The 21,349-nt window shown below is 38.0% G+C and overlaps 1 protein-coding gene and 1 pseudogene across 1 annotated transcript in view; one reads left to right on the top strand and one right to left on the bottom strand.

Annotated features, from left to right (window-relative positions):
- Positions 1-21,136, top strand: part of LOC108047606 (eukaryotic translation initiation factor 5B) — a 44,650-nt gene extending 23,514 nt beyond the window's left edge. Inside the window, exons 8-10 of the mRNA XM_044457823.1 lie at positions 237-344; positions 14,367-14,528; positions 20,715-21,136. Coding sequence (XP_044313758.1) covers positions 237-344; positions 14,367-14,528; positions 20,715-20,822 — 378 coding nt within the window. The 3' untranslated portion in view covers positions 20,823-21,136. The remainder of the gene's footprint in view (positions 1-236; positions 345-14,366; positions 14,529-20,714) is intronic.
- LOC123037409 lies at positions 10,615-11,485 on the bottom strand (annotated as a pseudogene).
- Positions 21,137-21,349: the final 213 nt, after the last annotated feature.

The raw sequence follows: 21,349 nt of genomic DNA, 5'->3' as shown, positions 1-21,349 counted from the left end.
GGTACTTCAACCGACACAAAGTTGTTATGTTATCTTACGAAATCCGTTGTTGGCATCGCCTAAGCCACCATAATTATCGGACATTATTTAAAAAGTAGTTAAGAGACGGCCCATCGTTATCGATCGTTCCCGATTGAGCCGCTTATTAGTTATACCCCACAAAATCATCGACTATCCAACAGTCATTGATCTAATTCCCCGTTCTCTATCTTTATCTCTTCGATTCCATCCCACAGATACTGCCACAGTTCATATTCAACAGCCGAGATCCGATCGTGATGGGCGTGATGGTGGAGAACGGCATTGTCAAAGTGGGCACTCCAATTTGCGTGCCCAGCAAGGAGGTAAGTGCACTGAAAAAAACATTAATAAGTTCTAATAATAGATAAGATCTCCTATTTATATCGCTCGGTGGGCTTACAAAATTAAGCAATGCACCTTACTGAAACTCTTTGCCTAGAATAAACTCTTTCGTTATTTTAAAAGTGTATTATAATGACATTCCATAAAAAATTTTTTATCATGGTTTAGGACATCTTAAATATTGTTTTTTTAAATACAAATTACTAAATATGAATATGAAATGATTATATATGACAAATATTGTATCTAAACTTTTTTTGGGATATTTCTTAATTCTTAAAACACTGATTTTTGTTCAAATCTTTTATTTATCATAAACCTTTTTGATAGGAAAAAAATCTATAAAATTGTCCAATATTTTTCTGTGTGGCCACAATTTGCTGGCAAATATTTGACTATTCTGCGCGTTTCCCTCCACAAAAGGTTCCATTCAATAGGCACGCATTTATTTAGATTTAGGAGTGCTGCAGATCGGCGGTGTAGATCGCGATTGCTGGGGACCTGGGTTCTTCTATGCGCACAATGGACGCACAATGGAAGTCCTTGTCTTTGGATATTATTATGGTGTGTTGTCTTGGAAATCGTGTCAAGTATTCAGGCACATAATAAGGAGGCCCGATGAGTTGTTTGTTTGATTTGCTACCTTTGGCGGGGCAGCTTTTCATTGTTGACACAGGTGGTGCGGCTTTATTTTCATTATTATATTCTCGCTGGATGTGCGTGATGCACAAATAGTTATTAGCTCATCGCTCGAACGAATTGCGTCGCAAAACGATTTCTGAATTCCATCTTAATAACAGCCGACTGGCAGGCCCTCAATTATTGTCCTTCCGTTGATGATGATAAAATGCAGAAAAAAAAGAGAAGGAAAGAAGGAACGACGACACTCATTTCAATTTATGCGTCGACATGTCCTGTTTCCCGTTCGCCAAAGACAACAACTGTTTCCTTTCCACCTCTCTCGCTTTTTGTCGCTTCTTCGATCTTGTGCCAAAGGGTTTATGTTCTGCTTCCCGCTCTTGACTTTTTGCCAGGAGGAACAGGAGGAGCAGGGGGGATGGGAGGAGCAAGAGGGGGCGGGAGGAGCAGGAGGGGACAAGAGGAACAGGAAGAACAGGAGGGGACAGGAGTGGACAGGAGGAACAGGAGGGGACAGGAGGAACAGGAGGGGACAGGAGGAACAGGAGGAAAAGAAGGAACAGGAGGTGACAGTGGGAGCAGGAGGGGACAGGAGGAACAGTAGAAACAGGAGGAACAGGAGGGGACAGGAGGAACAGCAGGAACAAGAGGGACAGGAGGACCATTCATTGGCAATTATAACTTCCTCAATTATCCAAGAGAAGCGCTGCTAAGCTGTGCGCTTCCCGTCATTCATCGTCATTCTTTTTAACGTCTTCCTTCTCCCTCTCCCTCACTCTCAAAGGGGTCTTCCTTCTCACTTTTTGCCAGCTTTAATACTGATTTTTGTCCAGGAAATACCCTACGATTTGTTCAGATAGACTATTATATAGTTAGAAGAGAGTTCTAACATAACAACGTTTTAAATTCAAGTCTTTTGAAAGAATTGATATTCTATGCAATGTTTAACCTAGATAGATATTTTATTCACTAAATCATTTCCAGAATTTTTTATAGGACTAGAATCATTCTCAATTTTTAGCAGTACGCCTTATGTTTATTTATTAATAGATCATTGCATAAATTTTTGGACTCTTTCAAAACAATTGATATTTAATAGTCCCCATTTATTCTTTAATAAAATCCATCAATATATCTGTATAAATATCCTTCTTTACTTGTAATATAACTTAAATAAACCCTACACTAGCAAAAACCCATGGGTAGCTCATCCACAAAGTCCCCACAACCTGAGGCTTACACTCCGCGGGCACACACATGTGATCGTATGCTAACCCCTGCCCCAGACCCATATACCCATTCCCATTTCCAATCCCATTCCCGATCCCAATCCCCCCATCCTGATCCAATTCTACTTTAGATCTGCACTTCATTTCTGTCCAAGAATGCTGGGCCATCGTCGTCGTGGCTGTTTTGTCGCTTCTGCCCCTTTGCCCGGTTGCTTTTTGCCTTTGCGATTTCCGTTGACTTGCAGCTGGGGGAGCTCTTCTCCGAAAGGGTTGGGGATTCTCCAGCTCTCCAGTTCTTGCAGACCCCCTTCCAGTCCCTCTTCTCTTCGCTTTTCTCCCGGCGACAACTTCCTTTCGATTCTGCTGCGCATGCGTGCCAGTGCCAGTCTTTCCACCAGATGGTCTTGGTCTTGGGCCCTTGTCTTTGCCATGGCCGTTGATTACATTTATTAATTATATAATTAAATCTGTAATGGCAGGCCACTCCGATCACTTGGTTTCTGGCCTTTGTTTCTCGGACCGCGTAATTGTTTCGAGCCGGCCAAAACATCCGTTCTCACACACGAAAGCCACGACACGACAGACGGAATCCCAACCACTTCCACTTCCCGTTTTGGGGTTTGTCATTACATTTTGGCCATTTGGGGTTAAACAGGTGACCATTCAACCCTTAACCCCTGAGAATTGGGGACTGCAAGTGTCAAAATGCGGTAATGCGATATGCCCGCAGACGGTTCAATGGGGTTAATAAGGGTGAGGGATCAATGGACGGTCAGAGGGTTCATTGGTTTTGGGGTTAAGCAGGGGAAGTGATTGGAAGTAGCCTCATTCTAGGGAAAGGTGACTAAAGCATGATTCGACTTAAATTCTAAGAAATATATACAGCTATTTCCAATATAAATATTTCATGTATATAAATAAAAGCATTATTCTTCAATCAAGCCTTGAAAATGGGAAACCTTCAGGTATTTTAATACAAAAAGAAATACGTAGATTGCTGTTGTAAAATTTCCACAGCTTTAAGGTAAACACCGAAAATGAAACCATCGCCTGATCAATATTATTTAGGGCAGTGATGATGATCTCCGAAGCACTTTCATAAAACCGCAAGAGATTTAAATACAAAAGTAAATAGATTGTTTGTTTTTATAAAAATTTCCACCACTTAAGGTAAACACAGAGAACAAAAAACCATCGCCTGATCAATCGTATTTAGGGAAATGATGATGATGTCAGGATCATTTCCTCTTTCATAAAATAACTTCCCCATCGAATTCAATTAAAAAGTTCCCCTCTCCCTGATCGCCGATCCAATAGTTCATGATCACCCCACCTTTTCTTTAGCCTTGAGGGTCACCGTGGCTAATTAAGCAGCGATCGGGCAATCTTGGCTGCTCTTCCATACTCTGTGGCCGTTGTTTATCCGCCGATCTCATCAGATCCGCCTCGATCAGCCCCCGTGCTCGTACATCAAAGAGTTTCACTTTATCGAAGGCACAATCTAAGCCAAACACGCCCCACTCTCGCACATCCTCATCCGCGAACCGCGATCTGCGATCCGCGTCGTCTCCCACTGACATCACCATCATCCAAACCGGCGAATGGAGGATCGCCATCACCATCACCATCACCGATCATCTGCATCTACATCTACCGGGGAATACATTTATTTCGCTTTTCCCTCGCCGACTGCCTGCCTGCACTTAAAAACCAAAGCCAAAACAGCAAACGGAAGTTGGAGGCGTTACCCAGCGCCAAATCCAAATCCGTCAGTCACTTAACATATGGACGTTGCGATGCGAGTGTGTACGTGTCTACGAGCAATTTATACGGGGCAATATCTAGCTAAAGCTACTACAGTCTAACATCCATAAAGATAACTTTTCTAATTCAACTTCACAAAACTCAAATTAGAGCTCAGACACTAGAAAAGTGTGGTTTTACAGATAATCCCATAAATATCTAAAGACCTGGAAATAATTATTAGTTTTACCATTACTATTTTTGATAAATTTTAAATGTTTGACTAATAATATTTACTATTTCCTCTATAGCCATAGAAAATCGGGTTTAAATAATGATTCGAACATAATGCGCACGTTAAGAGGGGCTTTAATAGTAGAGTCAGTAGAGGAACAGTTTTGGTTTCGAACGGTTTAAGGCTAGAACATTGAACTAAAGTTCCCTTAAAACCTATTAAAATAAAAAGTAGATCAATTTTAAAAGTCTTTCTAATTTGATTTGGGAAACCCACATACTCGTTTTCGTTTTAGAATCTTCACTGTAATTGGCTGCAATCTTGTTGCCTCCTAAAGACCGTTTTCAAAGCCGGGGAGACAGACTGTGGCAGATCACTTGCAGATCGTCTTGCATATGTGTATATAGATATTATTTTGCGGCCTGCTGTTGTCTTTTCTTTTGCCCAAACCGCAGAGAAACCAGAAATCTGGTGGCAGAAAGAGTTTTCGGTTGCAGTGGCGAGGTGGAGTTGGAGTTGGAGTAGCAAGTAGTGAGATCGAAAGGCGATCGATATCTTTTAATATTTTCATTCATGCCCCAAGTGCCTGGCTGCTGTAGCGGAAATGAAAGCTCATTCGGAGCGCGGCTACTGCTGGTTTTTGTTAATTAAATGGCCCCTGGGCTCTTGCAGTTTTTCGATTTATATATACACGTTCATATTTATATAGTAGCCGTTTGCCTTGCTGTTCGTTCCGATCGCCTCCGCCCATTTCTTATTCTTTTTATACCGGAGTATTATAATTTGGTCAAAGTGTGAACGCAGAAGGAGACACTCCGACCCTATAAAGTATATATATTCTTGATCAGGATCACCTCCGAGTTGATAAGCCATGTCCGTCGTCCGTCTGTCCGTCTGTCCGTCTGTCCGTCTGTCTGTCCGTCTGTCTGTCCGTCTGTCTGTCCGTCTGTCTGTCCGTCTGTCTGTTTCTACGCGAACTAGTCTCTCAGTTTTAAAGATTTCGAATTGAAACTTTGCACACACCCTTCTTTCCTTTGCACGCAGTATATAAGTCGGAACGGCCGACTATATCCTATAGCTGCCATATAACTGAACGATCGGAAATGCCATAACTTTGGTGTTTGTAAAGTTAGGAAGTTGGGATTTTCTATGGGTTTTGTATTTGCTAATCAATCCGACATGCCGAATTTCATAAGGATCGGCCGACTATATCCTATAGCTGCCATATAACTGATTGATCGGAAATGCCATAACTTGGTGTTTGTAAAGTTAGGAAGTTGGCATTTCTATGGGTGTTATATTTGGCCAGCCAATCCGACCTACCAAATTTCATAAGGATCGGCCGACTATATCCTATAGCTGCCATATAACTGAACGATTGGAAATGCCATAACTTTGGTGTTTTTAAAGTTAGAAAGTTGGGATTTTTTATGAGTATTAAGAATGCATCATATGAATAATTTTGGAGAATATAATTTACAGAGTATTCTGCAAGGGTATATCAACTTCGGCTCCGCCCGAAGTTAGCTTTCCTTTCTTGTTTTTTCTGTTTTTGTTGTTGATCTTGCCTAATTTATGGGCTGCGAGTTAAGTTTAAGTAGGTAAGGGTGTCTCCACCACTCCCCGCAGGCCCCCTTTTTATTCTCGAACCTGTCGGGGCATTTAAGAGCGAGATTTAAGTATTATTTTTTATTTCGCCGGTCGCCTCAATTGTTGAGCCTTCATGGCTTACGACTTCCGTTGTCGCCTCAATAAGAACCCAGTTGATCTACGCGTTTCTTTTCTGTGAATGAATGACTATTCGCTGAGTGAAAGAGTCTTACGAGCTTTGGCAATTTATGGGGGAAAAGAATGAATAGACTGGAAAATCCCATAGATTGTGTGCTTTTTAGTAGGACATTAAATTTAGATTGGTTTCTTCATAAAGATTAAAACAAAGACTATCTTTTCAAATAGTATAAATATTGACATATTTTCTTAGAGATTATAATATTGAATGAATTTTGGTAATTTCCCAACAACTCAAAACAACGCATAAAGTTAACACCCTGATTATTGCCTGCCTGGAAACCAATATCCCTTAAGATCTTCTTAACCATCGAATTTGAGAACCCGTGAAGAGTATCTCACTTTTCAGATTACAATCGATGATTTCCGGACACTTCGTCTTGGTTTTCGGAACTGCGTCATCTTTCGCCATTTGGGATTGTTATGAATTCAAATCGGTTTTACGGATACGTGTGCGACAAAGGAACACTTTAGACAATGCCACAACAAGGGGCACATAATAATGGTAGGGCGAGGATGGTGATGAAGCGATAGAAGAAACAGCGCTAAGAACCGGAACCAGTAATTAAATACAAAAGAAGTCGGGGTGGGTATATACATATATAATATTTAGATGGAGAAGGAGAAAAATAAAAAGAAAGAGCTGCGGAAGCGGATTGCCGGCGTTCCAAAGACAGCCAGCCAGCTGCAGTTTTTTCAGCTGGCTGAGGCAGAGCGGAAGTAGAACGGAAGTGAATACTTCCGCACGTAGGAACTAAATAATTGGCTACACCTAGAAAAATTACTAGCATTTACTTTTGTTCCCTTTTTCTAAAAATCAAACATTGGATTTTGTTATCATACTCTTGAATATAAAGTCTTTCACATTAAGACAAAAGCCAAACAATTATAAGAATATGATCTTAAAGTAAGATATTTGTAGTAGAGCCAAGTATTATTAGGAATTTTTTTCTAAAAAAATATTAAATAATAGTAATAAGATTAAATAATAGTTGTAATAGGTTTCTTGGAATAACTGTTTTTAAGAATGAAGAAATCTAAAATTCCGATGATTTGCTATCCCAAAAGATTTCTAGTTTAATGCCGAGAATAATTTATTTAATAATTTATTTTATTTATTGGGGATGCCCAATCTACCAATAATAAGCGAACTTTTATTGTCCATATTATACCTTTATTCGTAATATATTTGTTTCCAGTGTAAGCCCAGAAGTTTATGAATGAAAAGGTAGAGATAGCGAGCTGAGTGTGTTACTCATGGCAGAAGTGTGCTGAGGTTGCCAGCTGTTTGGGGTCGGGGGTCAGGGGTCAGGAGAAGCCTCCGTCGGAAGTGCAGGAAGGATCCGAATAGGAAGTGCCACCGAATGCCGAATAGTGAGGAGTGGATGGGCAGAGCAACCCCCGAGATAAGGCAGGTGTGCTCCTATGAACGTGCCGAAACGGCGGGAAAGCGGAAGTTTTGCTTATGAATGAAATGGGAATTTTATGAATGGCCCAACCCAGCTACGAGATACATTTGTATCTTATTATGATAAGCGGGGGCAGCGTCGGAGATTTCATAATAGAACAGTTGGAAGACATGTGGGCGCACTCTGCCGTGCCGAAAAATGTATCTCAAAGTGTGCCTGTATCTATCGGATACGGCCGCAATAAAAGCTCTTAATATAAAATAGAGCAAACAGACCATAACAAATAGTGGCAACAACAACACGACAAAGCGCTCGCAACTCATGAATGAAAACTACAAATACAAATTTATACAATAAAGTAGTTTTCCCCAAATGGGAATAAATATTATCGTTGGGGTAAAGTGGCGAAAGTATGGAGTGTGTTCTAGTTATTGCTTTTGTTAAAAAGTGCTTTTGTTAAATACTAAGTGTTTAAAAAAAGACGTTCTTAGAGGATTTTTGTTATTTATATACAAATGAGATTTCTTAAGTAACTATAAAAAAAGAGGGGTAACAATACCCCATACATTTTAAAACTCTAGTAATTGATGTGTTACTAATGCTTCTATGAAATGAACAAATTTAAGTTTTGATTTATAATTTTCTCTATCAAAAATGATTGTCAAAGAAAGTAAATTTAAAAACCCACGATTAACATGAGTAATATATCACCTCCATATTAACTTTCCTACAACTAAATTAAACCACCTACTGTATTTTAGCTAAACATTTTGCACATAACTGTAAGTGCCTTTGGCCATGTATGGGTGTGAATAGGTGTGTGTGTGTCTGTGTGCGGGTCTCTCTATTTGTTTGTTTGTCTGTGTCTCGCTTTCGTTTCATTCATAAAAATGCTTATTTCCTGTTGTTGCCTTGACTATTGCCTAGGCCAATTGTGGATGCGGGGGGTTTGGTGGGTGGTGGGGAGAGTTTCGTGTTTCGACGGCCATAAAATACACACACACACACTTGGATATTCGACACACACACAAGATACTCACACATGCATTGGGGCAAAACGATAAGATAGTAAAATCCGCTTAGATACGCGCTTTTTTTTGCCCCGTCTTCATGTGTCTGCATCTACACAGAAAAAAATAGTTGATAAAAAATCAATAATATCAAGAAAAACTTGATATTTATATTTTTTTATTACTTTTTATTACTTCGCAAAAATGAACTTTTTACATTCATATATTTATAGATCAATTTAATATGCTAGTAGCAGCAGCAAAAATTTAAACTTGCCATATCCTATCCCCTATTTTTTCTTTCTGTGTACGCTTGCCTTATATATTTATTTTACTATGAAAATAAACAGGCAGAGTAACAACAACAATGGCTGCGATTACAAATGGCAATTGCAATAAAAGCAGACCGACCAGCAACAACAAAAGAAATTAGCGTAATTAGCAAATTACTCGTCGCTCTCTGTATTTTTTTTTTGTTATTTTGTATTTTCTTTCTTTGCCTTTGTTTTTGCGGCTTGGAAATTGACGTCGTCGTTGTTTCTGTTTTATGTTGGTTTTATTTCGCCTTTGCTCGGTCAGTTGGTCGCCTTCGTCACATTTCAGTTTTTCTTGGCCGGAAATGCTGAATTTGCACAAAAACCGACGGAAAACTGACATAAAAACGTTCTTATTCTCAACTGCTTCTTCCCCATTTCCACCCATTTTACACGCGCACCCAAAATAAATATACTTAATTGACGTTTGTTTAATCGCTAAATGTTCTTGGGGTGCAGGCTATAAAAATAAAAAACCAGCATGTGGGGAAAAATGAAAAAAAAATGAAATGAAAAAGAGAAATATTATAAAGAGCAGACGTAACACCTACGCAAAAATTTTCCAACTAAGTGGAACAATAAACCGGCAGCAGAAAAGGGCTGACAAATTGTCTGGCAAGATTCCGCTGATGACTTTTTCTTCGTTTTCGGTTTGTTTTCAGTTGTCGTAATAATTCACATCTGTTTCAGATAGCTGATTATATTGTGGGAGGCACCAGACTCTAAGATAAATATTACAAGTTGCCAGTTCAGAGATAAAAGGGTTAGCATAGGTCAGGTTGAAGAAATCGTTTTATTTCTAAAAAATACAGGAAAAATAGTACTAACTCTTTTGAAAATCTTAGCTGAAACAACACTACAAATTATTCCATTAGTTGTGAAATAGAACAACAAATTTCCATTTAATCCCAGACAGAATTTACTATTTGTTTACACAACTTGAAGTATGTAGATGGTGTAATAAAAAACTTCCGCACACTCCACTTTCGTCGGGCGAACAGGAGAAATGTACTTGAAGTTTTATTTTATATGGCTGGGTGGGGAAAACCGTCGATGGAATAATATTTTATGGTCGTTTAGTGAGACGCCAGAACCTTGGAGACTCCTATTCCAGCCAATCAAGTGAATATTAATAATAGCCATTAAGTCAGGCATTGAACTTGATACGAATTTGGCTGATAACTCACCTAACTCAACTACTCGCATTCACTTCCTTCAGACCAGAGTCCAATTTTGACTTGCATTTGGGGGCGTTCTTATCGCCTTTTGTGTATTTTTATATATTCTTTGTTCGATTGCTATCGGTGGTTCATCAAACGGTTTCATCAATTTCGTTCACCTGGCCGCATAATTGATTGTTTTGCACTCGGATTAATATACATATGGGCGAGGCATGGATAGAGGAACCCACTTTATTGACACAACTGATTAATGGCCATATGCCGAGCAGCTGGCGGGTATCTATCAAGTATTTCCGATGTCCGATAACACGGCGTTAACCCAAACAAATTAAACAATAATCAATGGGCTTTAATTTTTGCTTTTCGAGTGGCGCAAACTACGACATCGAAATGAATAACAACCAAATACAGATATACTGCGTCCGCTAATCATTTCTAATCAGCGGAGGTCTTTAACACCTTGGCAACACAACTCCCACCTGGGATTTGCCTATGCTGGATTGTGATGGCAATGACGATGATGACGATGATGAGCTTGCCCACCGACTTCCTGTGAGTGAAAGATTTTCTTTTTGGCCTCCTACGAGCCACCAAGTGTTGCTGGTGGGCGTCGCTGCACTGGAGATTCGAGACTCGAGGTTCGAGATGCTAATGAGCATGACTAGACTTCTGCTGACGAAGGCGAAGACGATGAATGGATGGCTCAGAGCAGTCTGACTTGGCTCATTTGGTAGGTGTTGTGGGCATTGTTATTGCCGTTGAAAGCCATGTCGCTGGGCGTTGCATGACTCTAGATGCCAGGTTTTGGAGAACGTTAGGGATGGATAATAACTAGGAAATAATGCCTTTTATATAAGCTTTGAATTAAAAAGTATTACTACCAGTATTAAAAAAAAAAAAAAAAAAAGAATTTGTATGTCACTGCTTGCTTTACAAAGAGTTAATCAATACTGAAGCCTAGGTGAGTTAAAGTTAATCAACACATAATTCTAGAGTCTCAATAGATATCAATACATTTATTAAACTTCAAATACTTTTTTAAGTATTAACTGTTCAATCCTAGAATATGGTTAAACAATTTTGTACTTTTATTATTACTTACAAGCCTTATTAGCCATTAATCAATAACAACTTTTCAACACTAGATTAAGATACAATTTTTGGATCTTGACTCAAACCAGAAGAGACATTTAAAAGAATGCTTTGTCTTATTACATTAGAAAGTTTTAAATTATAAAGTTGTTCGTTAATCCGTGTACATTGTAAATATGGAAAGTATTATATTTCTGGAATATTTTTCCATTTTCCAGCCCTGCTGCACACCTACTTTTCTATTTCCCTACTTGTTCAGCTACCAAGATCTGCCCAAGCTGTCTTCCATCTTCCATCCAACTCCTCCTCCCCGAATGTTGTGGGCAGCCAGATGAGTGGGGTTATCTGGTGGTCCGTGGACGGATGGATCGTGATCATGTTCATAGCGATCACGGTGATGATGACTATATAAATGCTTCCTCAAATTGTGGGGGCTTGCGGGCCGAACTCGAACTCGAATCAGCGACAAGTTCTTCTCTCTCCCTCGAAAAGCATGACGTAGGCAGGTTTCTAGATTCGTTTGAAAAGCGTAGATCAGCAGCCCGCGGGGATGGGTAGAATCCAAGACCGGCAGCCGAGATTTAAAGAATTGATGTGGCTACTGTTTTTTCGAGGCCCCTTGAAGTTGCAGCTGCGCAGAGCGAAAAGAACCTTGAAAAATATATTTTTTGGAGTCTCCCGCGCGACGGATGTTGCGAATTTTCGTCTTTGACACATATAAATGTGTATATATATATTTTATGCGCCATATATATGGGGTAATTCTCTCTACGGTCAACTAATTTAGTGTTTCCTGCTGACAACAGCATAAACAAGCTGCAAAGAAATCAGAGAATTGTGTCACTAAAATGTTTGCGCTGCCCAAAAATGAAAAAAAAAAAATGATATCAGACAATCTATTTGTTTGTCTCTCTTGTTGTCGCTCTCTATCAAATATTTCACAAAAAGCCAAATTGTTTTGAATCTCGTTTTGTGAGCTTTCGATTTGTTGTTTTCGTTCATTCATACAGGCAGCGCTTTTTTCGAAAATAGACGACATCCGGTCTGCACGAAATATATAAATCATATTTTTAGATAAATGCCGATGCACACACACACACTCGGGCAAACGATCTGCCAGCCAGAAAAAGTTGTAAAAAAAATATACAAAATCGAACCGAAAAAAAAGCAGAATGTAAAATGTTGTTTTCGTAGTCAACTTGTTTGGGTTTTTCGCCGACACGAGACGGCCGCGTCGTCATCGAATAAAGAATTTGTTTTATTTGGCATCAAAACCGAAAATAAATCCCAATTTTGTTGAACTATTTTTGGCTGTACTAAATTGTAGTCAAAGCGGATTAATTCAAGAAAGTGGGACGAATCCTTAAATATTGCCTTCTATTTTTCAATAATTAAAGAATATTTAATAAAACTGTTTTTTCAGTAACATAATATTTCAAAATCTCAAAAGGAAATCTTCAGAAACAACAAATTTTAAGTTTATAAGCATTTTTTGACCTTTATTAATACAATAATAAAAAATGTATAGATCAATTTATTGCTAAATACGGGAGTAATTTGTAATACATTTAACGTCTCTCTGGAATTTTTGGAGAGTAAACATCCATTATAAATATTTGTGTTTAACGCTCTTTCCTTTTTTAATAGATAATTATTTTTCAAAAGTCATTAAAAGTAAAATATATCTTGCTTATTTGAGTAATAAAATTCGCTCATAAGAATCCGTATTTCTTTACCGATTTATCTCCTTTCAAGTCGCTTTTTTTTGCCACTTGCATCAACAGGGCCATAAATTTCTCCTCTCATCATTTCGTACGATTTTGGTATGGGCCGGGTTGTTTTCCCCCATTCCCCCCGCGCCATATACCATATCTATCTGTATATCATAAATATTCCCCACTGGGATGATTTCGTTGCTCTCATAAAAGACGAAAATCGCCGGCTAGCACCGCAGAAGCGCAATGTTGAAAGAAAAAATTGTGTGGAAATGGAAATAAATTAACACATTTAATGAAAATTTTCGAAGAGAGCGCGAAAACGCGAAGACGCCGCCGCAGCGGAAGACGTGGAACGGGGCGTATGAGTAATCAACGACAGGAAATGGTGACAAATGCTGCTACACCCCCACCTCTTTCCCCTCCCCCCTTTCTAGAGGGTGTGTAAATGTGCTATGTAGCTATTTGCACCGATAGCAACAGGCCAACAAAAAGGAAAAAAAAAAAAGATTTTCAATAATTTATTTGGTTTGAATGAAATACGAACGAGGGCAGCGACGTCGACCGCCATTGGGGCGCCCACAGGAAACGCGACGTTGGCAACAGTTTCCTGTTTTGTTTTTGTCGAGTGCAAACGGGTTACGACAACAAACATGTTACAATTTGGTTCAATGACTTTGTTAGGCCATCGAGATAGGCACTCGCTGCACGACGAGAAAACTGCTGGTTCTTGAAAGAATTTAGAACTAATTTACATTACTTACATTTCAATTAATATTCTAATTAAATTTCTTTGGATTGTATTATAGCGTTTACTGGTTTTAAATATAGTAGCTAGAGATACCCATTTCTTGCTCAAATCAAAGTGTTTTGTATCATAAAATAAAAATTATTTTAATAAATTTAACTTAATGAAAAAAAATTAAATTCTCGTTTAAAAATCAACATTTTAAATACAAATATATTTGAAAACTTTCTGATTTAAAATCATATTTGCCTTATTAAATGACAATTTTCCGACTTAATTATTTATGAAATAACTATTTTAAAAATATACATGCTGCTTTTAAACGAAATTGTATAATTGGTGATAAATTACTTTTTAAGTCATTTAATTTTGCGTATTGCTCTCAAGTTAGTGTCTTATATAATATATTTTATTAATTTTTTTTAACAGTGAGTTGTTAGAGTTCGGTCTTAAATGTTATCTAGTAAGCCCCTCGGCACTCCACAAAAAGCATAAAAAACACAGACAACTATCCACCCACAAGTTTATCAGTGGAATTGAGGAAGTGGTCACCGCACATGAAACTCGCGCCAGATGCGCTGATAAGCAAACCCACCCACCCACCCATCCACCCACCCATTTCCCCACCCACTCGGCCTATTCTACTTTTTTTGGCAAACCTTTTATTTAGCATTTAACGTGGAGTTATTTTACGGCTCTGGCATATTAAATGAGCTGGCGAAACTTATCAGCAATTCAGTCGATGACATGCGGAAGTCCCCAGCCCATAAAAATCCCCTTTGGCCAACTGATTTTTTCTAGTTTGCAGCGATATTACACATACGCCCCTTAAGCCACGAGTGCAAAACACTTTCACAATTTCTCTGACCACTTATTCTCTGTTTCTTTGTGTGATTGCAGTTTGTGGACATTGGAATCGTGACTTCCATCGAATCGAATCACAAGCAAATCGAATCGGCGCGCAAGGGCCAAGAGATTTGCATTAAGATCGACCCGATTCCCGGTGAATCACCCAAGATGTTTGGTCGCCACTTCGAGGCCGAGGACATGCTGATCAGCAAGGTAAGTTGAAGTCGATATACCGATTTTTTTAAGGGGCCTCCCACTTCAGACTCCTTAGCAATAACCAATAGACTGGCCATAAATTCACAAGTGTTCGGGAGCGGAAGAATCAACTTGGAACTCAAGATAGACTCGAGTGCATTATGGTCGGGAAGTTAGGAACCGCCATATCATTGTTTTGTGGGGCATGTGGCAGATGTTTATAGGCGGATTAGATATCTGGAGTGGCGCTATTGTAACCTCATTCTTTTAATTACTGCGCTTTGGCTTTTGCAAACAATGGGTAATTACTTTTTAATTGCCTAGGGGTTTTTTTTTTTTTTTTTTGATTTTTTGGTTATAATGGAAGTTTTTAAACAAGTATAAATTATTATTGAAAGTATTTTCAAAACATAGCATAATTAAGCCAAATTTAAAAGTACTTAGAACTACATTTTTAAATTATTCCTGTCATTCTAATTAAATGTTTTTTAAGTACAAGTTTAAATTTAAAGCAATTCATTGTCCCAATTATAAGAACAAGTAATACTACATATACCATATACACATACCAATAATTCTCAAGTAACCACACTCTCCAAATTAATTAAGGTGTTTGAAATTAGGTTGTTAGAATAATATTGCATTGAGCCAATTAATTTGGAACTCCTCGTATCAATTTACTTTGGTTGCGGAAAAGCCAGTCTGCTATTGAGTACAAATTCGAGTGCAAATCACTTAAGTTGAACAGCAATTGTCAATTGCACCTGGAAGGGTGAATGGGTGGATGGGTGGAATCACTGGCCAGGTGCAAAGGCACTCCACCTCCGAAATATCAATTCACCTTGGGCACTTCCACCTCGGCCAGTTGGCTTATCAAATTACATGGCCAAGTTGTGTGTTAAGTGTTAAGTGGCTACAATATCGAATCGAATCGAATGGAACGCCATTCCATGGGATGACTTAACTTGCTTAAGTGGCGTTGAAAGGTCTTTGCAACTTCCTTTCGTTCAATCATTTGATTAACAATTACTTACCAGCTCTGACGTCAAGCGCCCTTGATGAGTGGGCGCACGGGGGGTGGGTAGTGGGTGGTGAAAAGCGATGGGAGGTGGCTGGCTGAAAACCAAAATCGATAGCTAACTTAATTTTCGATTCATTTTTGTCCCTTATCAGCGGGTGACATCGGTGACGTCAAAACGCCAGGCATCGCTAATTGCCCATTCAGTTGGCAGAGCGCTTTATTCAATTAATGCGGCGTAAAAATAAAGATGAATTGATGTATTTTTAGGCCTCCAAATTGGATGATAAAGTTTTGCACTGCCCGAAAACGGTGTTGATTATCAGCTGCAGCTTTAAAAATGCACAATTAATTTATTTATTATTAATCTAAAGTTAAAACTAAAAGCTAGCGTTTCGATAGAGCCAAATACACAGTTAACATTTCTACTTTTTATGAATATTATTAATAAGGAAATACTAAACCTGTTTGTGGTATCTTTCAAATAGTCAATCTAATTATTGATGGGCAATGGAAATGATTAAAATTTGTAATGTATGGTTTCTAGTTCAATCTGATTAGTTTGTTATTAGATTATTATTTTATCCTTAACCTTTTGAGCTTTTCGCAGTGCAGCCTCCATCAAAAGACATTAAATTGGATGCCACTATCCAAGTGACACACTCCCTGTCTATTTATAATATATGTATTCTTAGGCCTTCAAATTGGATGATAAAGTTTGCACTGCCCAAAAATTGTTTTCCTTCTAAGCTGCAGCTTTAAAAACTTTTGAATCCAATGATTTAAGAATATGCAAACAGTTTCTACTTTTAAGATCATTATTCCAATCAAATTTTGATGTGATTAATTATTAATGGGCAATAATATTGATTTAAAAAATTAATCTAGTTCAATCTGATTAACTTGTTATTGGATTATTATTTCATCGATAACCTTTTGGGGTTTTCGCAGTGCAGCCTCCATCAAAAGATATTAATAATATATGTATTATATAATATATGTATTCTTAGGCCTCCAAATTGGATGATATAGTTTGCATTGTCCAAAAACTTATTCACCTTTAACAATTCTTAAAACTAATGATTTAAGCTTATGCAAACAGTTTCTACTTTCAAGATCGTTATTCCAATCAACTTTTGTTGCAACTCCTTTCATATTAATTCTGGATGGCCAATAATATTGATTAAAAAATGTAATCTAGAACGATTATCATCGGGTGCCCTGACTATTCAGTAAAACTTATGATTAAAGGCAAGTGCAAAGGAGATGGTAGATAGAAACAATATTGATTAAAAAATGCAACTTATGGTATCTAGTTCAATCTGATTATCTTGATATTAAAATTTCTTCGCTAACCTTTCGATAGGTATTGATAAAGCACCATCAAAAGCACATGTTGGGTTCCACCACCCCAGAAATATCCTTAAATTTATAGAACCCAATCGTATATAAGCTGATTGCCTGGGCGTTAAAGGGGATTATGTCGTGGCTGACCTTTTGAAACAAACTTATGCATGCGGGGTCGTTTGGGGGTGGCCCTGCCTCCATAAACCTACATACACACATTCCAATCTAATCTAGCTTTGTATTTGTTTCCGAGATCTCAGGCTGACGTTCATTTTACGGTCCACGGACAGACATGACTTGGACAGATCATTGACCTCTGCCCCGAGCATCGTCAGCACGGACTAACCCAGATCCTCGGATCGACCAGATTGTGTGCCGTGATTTTCAGACGGGTCATTTTGGCCTTTTTCGACTTTTATTAGTGATCCTGATGCAGAGAATATATATTTTGGTCAAAGGGTGAACGGAGAACGAGACATCCTCCTAGCATAAAAGTATACATACTTTTTGATCAGGATCACCAGATATACCCTTTTACTCTATCCGACGTAACGGCTGTAAAAATGTAAGTCTAGTCCGTCAATCTGATTATCATTTGGACCTTTAACAATTCTTAAAACTTATGATTAAGGCATATGCAAAAAGTTCCTACTTCCAATCAATATTGATTAAAAAATGCAACGTATGGTATCTAGTTCAATCTGATTATCTTGTTATTATTATTTAACGATCGGTAATGCCTAATTTGGGGTTTTTGAAGTTGCAGCCTCCGATCAAAAGCCATCATGTTGTACATTTGGCCACCACCCCAGTGTACACTCCCAATTTTATTTATAGAACGCATACCTATAGCTGCCTTATCAGCTGAACCATGGGAAATGCCGCAATTTGGTGTTTGTAAAGTGCCATGAAAGTTGGTATTATGTCTATGGCTGTTACCTTTGGCCATTCAATTTGACGTACCAATTTTATGAAGGGGTCGTGGGGGCTATGGCCCATAGCCTCCATCAACCAGATTGATCGGAAATGACATAACTTTGATGTTGAAAGTCGGCATTTTCTAGCGCTGTATTTTTGGACAATCCGAGTCGCCGGCTGACGTCACATTTTACCTTATAGCGGCGAAATGCACTTGCAACAGTTCGAATGACCTACTTTGGCCCGAGCATCAAGTTAGCAAGTCGGGCTTTAACCCAGTTTTCTAGGATGCATCATGAACCAGTTTGTGAGAATATAATTTACCGTGTGTTTTGCAGCGGGTATATCGACTTCTTCGCCCGTTTTTTGTTGCATTATTTTTTTTTTTTTTTTTGGCTTTAATTTATCAGCTATGACGCATTCGGTGACCCAAAATGGAGCAGAGAGTGGAGAGCAGAGAAGCCAACCCCAAACCTCGAAACCTCGAAACTCCCCTCCATTGAAAATCGGAGCTGAGGTCAGCCATAGACTTTGGCTTTGGTTTCGGCCTTGTTAGCCAGTTCAGTTGCAAAATTGGACAAGGCCCATGGCAGAGCTAAAAATAGCAGCAATTAGTCGAGATTAGGATTATTGGGGCACTAAATGGGCTTTCAGTGGGCTAAATTCCATTGCAATCGAGAATGTGCAGTTATTGTGTGGGAAATCTATTTTTGATAACAAAGCCTTCAGTTCTCTATTAATCTGCATTAGAATTATGCTGCCTAATTTTAATTCCATTTATTGCCGCATGATGTACTTTACTGTACTTATTAAATTTGAATTTCTGATTTTAATTCCATTTATTGCCGGATTTACTGAACCCATTAATTTTTTTTTTTTTTTTTTTTATACTGCTAAGTAAATCTATTTAACTTTACGAACATATTCTCTATTTATCTGCCTTAATGTTTTAATTATGAATATATTTCCTACCATTGATAATAGGGCCTTAAGAACTATTACTCTGACTCTTTTATTCTCTGAAAAATTCCCTGATTGCATATTGAATGCCAGGACTTGATGGGCTGTAAAATCAAAATCAGCAAGTCAAATAAATTTCGATTTGAACTATCCCATTCCCTGCCATAGATAACCAATCAATAGCTACTTAAATTCAGGCTCTGTCTTTAACGATATCCTTCAACTCCGAGACTGCGGACAAAAGCCCAGCCCATTCGCCCATTTAATATGCATGGCCATAAATGGGGACTCCTTGAGAGGCATTATTCCGCTTATCGTTTAGAGAAATCTCTCGAACATAAATATATACGGCTCCAATAATCAAAACCATTGATCGAGCCTAATTAATATGCGCTGCGCCAAAAAAAATAAAAGTAAAAACGAGAAGGGGATGGGTATAAATATAATAATTAAGCGGGACAAAGGACAGAGTGTTGTCTTTATCAAGGGCGTGCTGTAATCGGACTTTTGGGGGGCCTGAAAGTGGAACTATTCATGAGGTCTTCAGACTCGCCATAAACGCGACCCATTAAAAAACGCATTAAAAAGGCGCCATAAAAAATGGCGACACTAAAATAGCTTCGATAAAGCGTTGCTGCCTGCTGAAGTATAAAGTCTGTCTGAATCGGATACGAAAAATATGGAAAAAAAAAGTATTGTTGAAAATGATTTTAATTGTTATGCGGCATATGTCGGGGTTTCAGGGGAGGGGGAAGGGGTAAGGGGGATCGGGAACGACACGTGCCGCCCCGTTGTTTGATTGATGGAGCAGACATCCCCGATCTCCCTTTGGAGTTATGACAATTGGCACGTTCCAATTATACATTTTCGCTGATTTCAAAATGCAAATGATTTATGTGTAGCGCAGCGTGTTATTAATATGCATTTATAGGCGCACGGTGCAGAATATTATTACAATTTCACTTTGTGCCTCTGCTCTTGAGTTTTAATGGACTTTTAATTATTTTGGCTTAATCGAATTGCCATTCAGCAAGCATGTTTCGTAGACAAATTCGTTGGTTGGTAACCTAATTTTAAGGTAAGAGTAATGAAAGGAAATGATCAGATTAGTTGAGACCTTTGAATTCTTTTATTTGTAATAAACATAATCCATTAGGCAATACATATTTAACTATAATATTATAATATTAAAATTTTATGTTATCATACATATACCATTAAATCATAAATCTCTGATATCTCTGAGCATATCCAACACCAATCATTATTTTCTTATAACTTTCTTTGTTGGTAACCTAATTTTAAGGTAAACAGTAATAGTAGGAAATGATCAAATTAGTTGAGACTTTTAAATTCTTTTAATTCTAATAAACATAATCCATTAGGCAATACATTTTGAATTATAATATTATAAATAACTATTATATTAATATATGGTATATGTGGTATATGTATAATAATATAATAGTTCTTATAATATATATGATATATGTATAATAGTTTAATAGTTCTTTATAATATCATCCACTACCAATCAATATTTTCTTGTAACTTTTTTTATTGGCAACCTAATTATAAGGTAACAAAATTCAAAGGAAATGATCAAATTAGTTGAGACGTTTTATCTTTTATTTTTAATAAGCAAAATTCATTGAGCACTCGATTTTTAACTGCGATACTATTAAACAATAAATTCACCAGAGATCTCTGATATATCTATGCATATCCAATACAAATTAATATTTTTACATAACTTTCCTTTTTGGTAACCTCATTATAAGGATACAGTAATGATAGAAAATGCATTCATTTATTTGTAATAAGCATAATCCATTAGGCACTAATCTTTGAACTATATTACTAATAAATCTTAAATCCACTAGAAATCTTAGATATTTCTATGCACATCATCCAATGCCAATCAATAATTTCACTTCAATTTCTTTTCTTATCCTTTACAGATTTCGCGACAGAGCATCGATGCCTGCAAGGACTACTTCCGCGATGATCTAATAAAGGCCGATTGGTCGCTGATGGTGGAACTGAAGAAGCTCTTCGAGATCTTATAAGCGAATTCGCTTGCCAAACTTTGCAAACGTACAACCGACGAGAGATTTTCGCTATAACTTATCTAAACTACAGACTGTGCGCTTGTGGTGTGTCCTTTTCAGGAAGCAAAAGGATCGTTTCTCTTAAGCTTAGTTTCATTTTTATGGTTTACAGCCGTAGCCGTCGTCGTATCGCAGTTGTCGCTTGAAGAACTCTGTTATAATGGTTTTAAATCAAATTTTTGTAAAACGCTTATTGCGAATATCCATTTTTAGCCTGCGATTTTTGTTAGAGCCAACTTAGAATAAAGAGCAAAAATGTTGTAAAACGGAAAGAAGGAAAAGGGGAGTAAACTATGCGGACTCTGGGTGGTTAACTGTGTCACTGGTGACGTCACGGCAAAGGATATTGACCTAGTTGGCATGCGCACAGGTCCCTTTTTCATTCATAGCCCCGTGTGTTGTGTCATTGAACGCGACAAGGATGCCGATGAATGGGTAGCTGGGTGTCCTGCCGCTGTTGCTGCACCCAAAAAACTGGGTCATCC

This window comes from Drosophila rhopaloa, unplaced genomic scaffold (assembly GCF_018152115.1).
Source record: "Drosophila rhopaloa isolate 14029-0021.01 unplaced genomic scaffold, ASM1815211v1 contig_163, whole genome shotgun sequence".
Lineage (NCBI taxonomy): Eukaryota > Metazoa > Arthropoda > Insecta > Diptera > Drosophilidae > Drosophila > Drosophila rhopaloa.
Note: the sequence above shows the minus strand (reverse complement) of the source record. Positions and strands in the feature narration are given on the sequence as shown.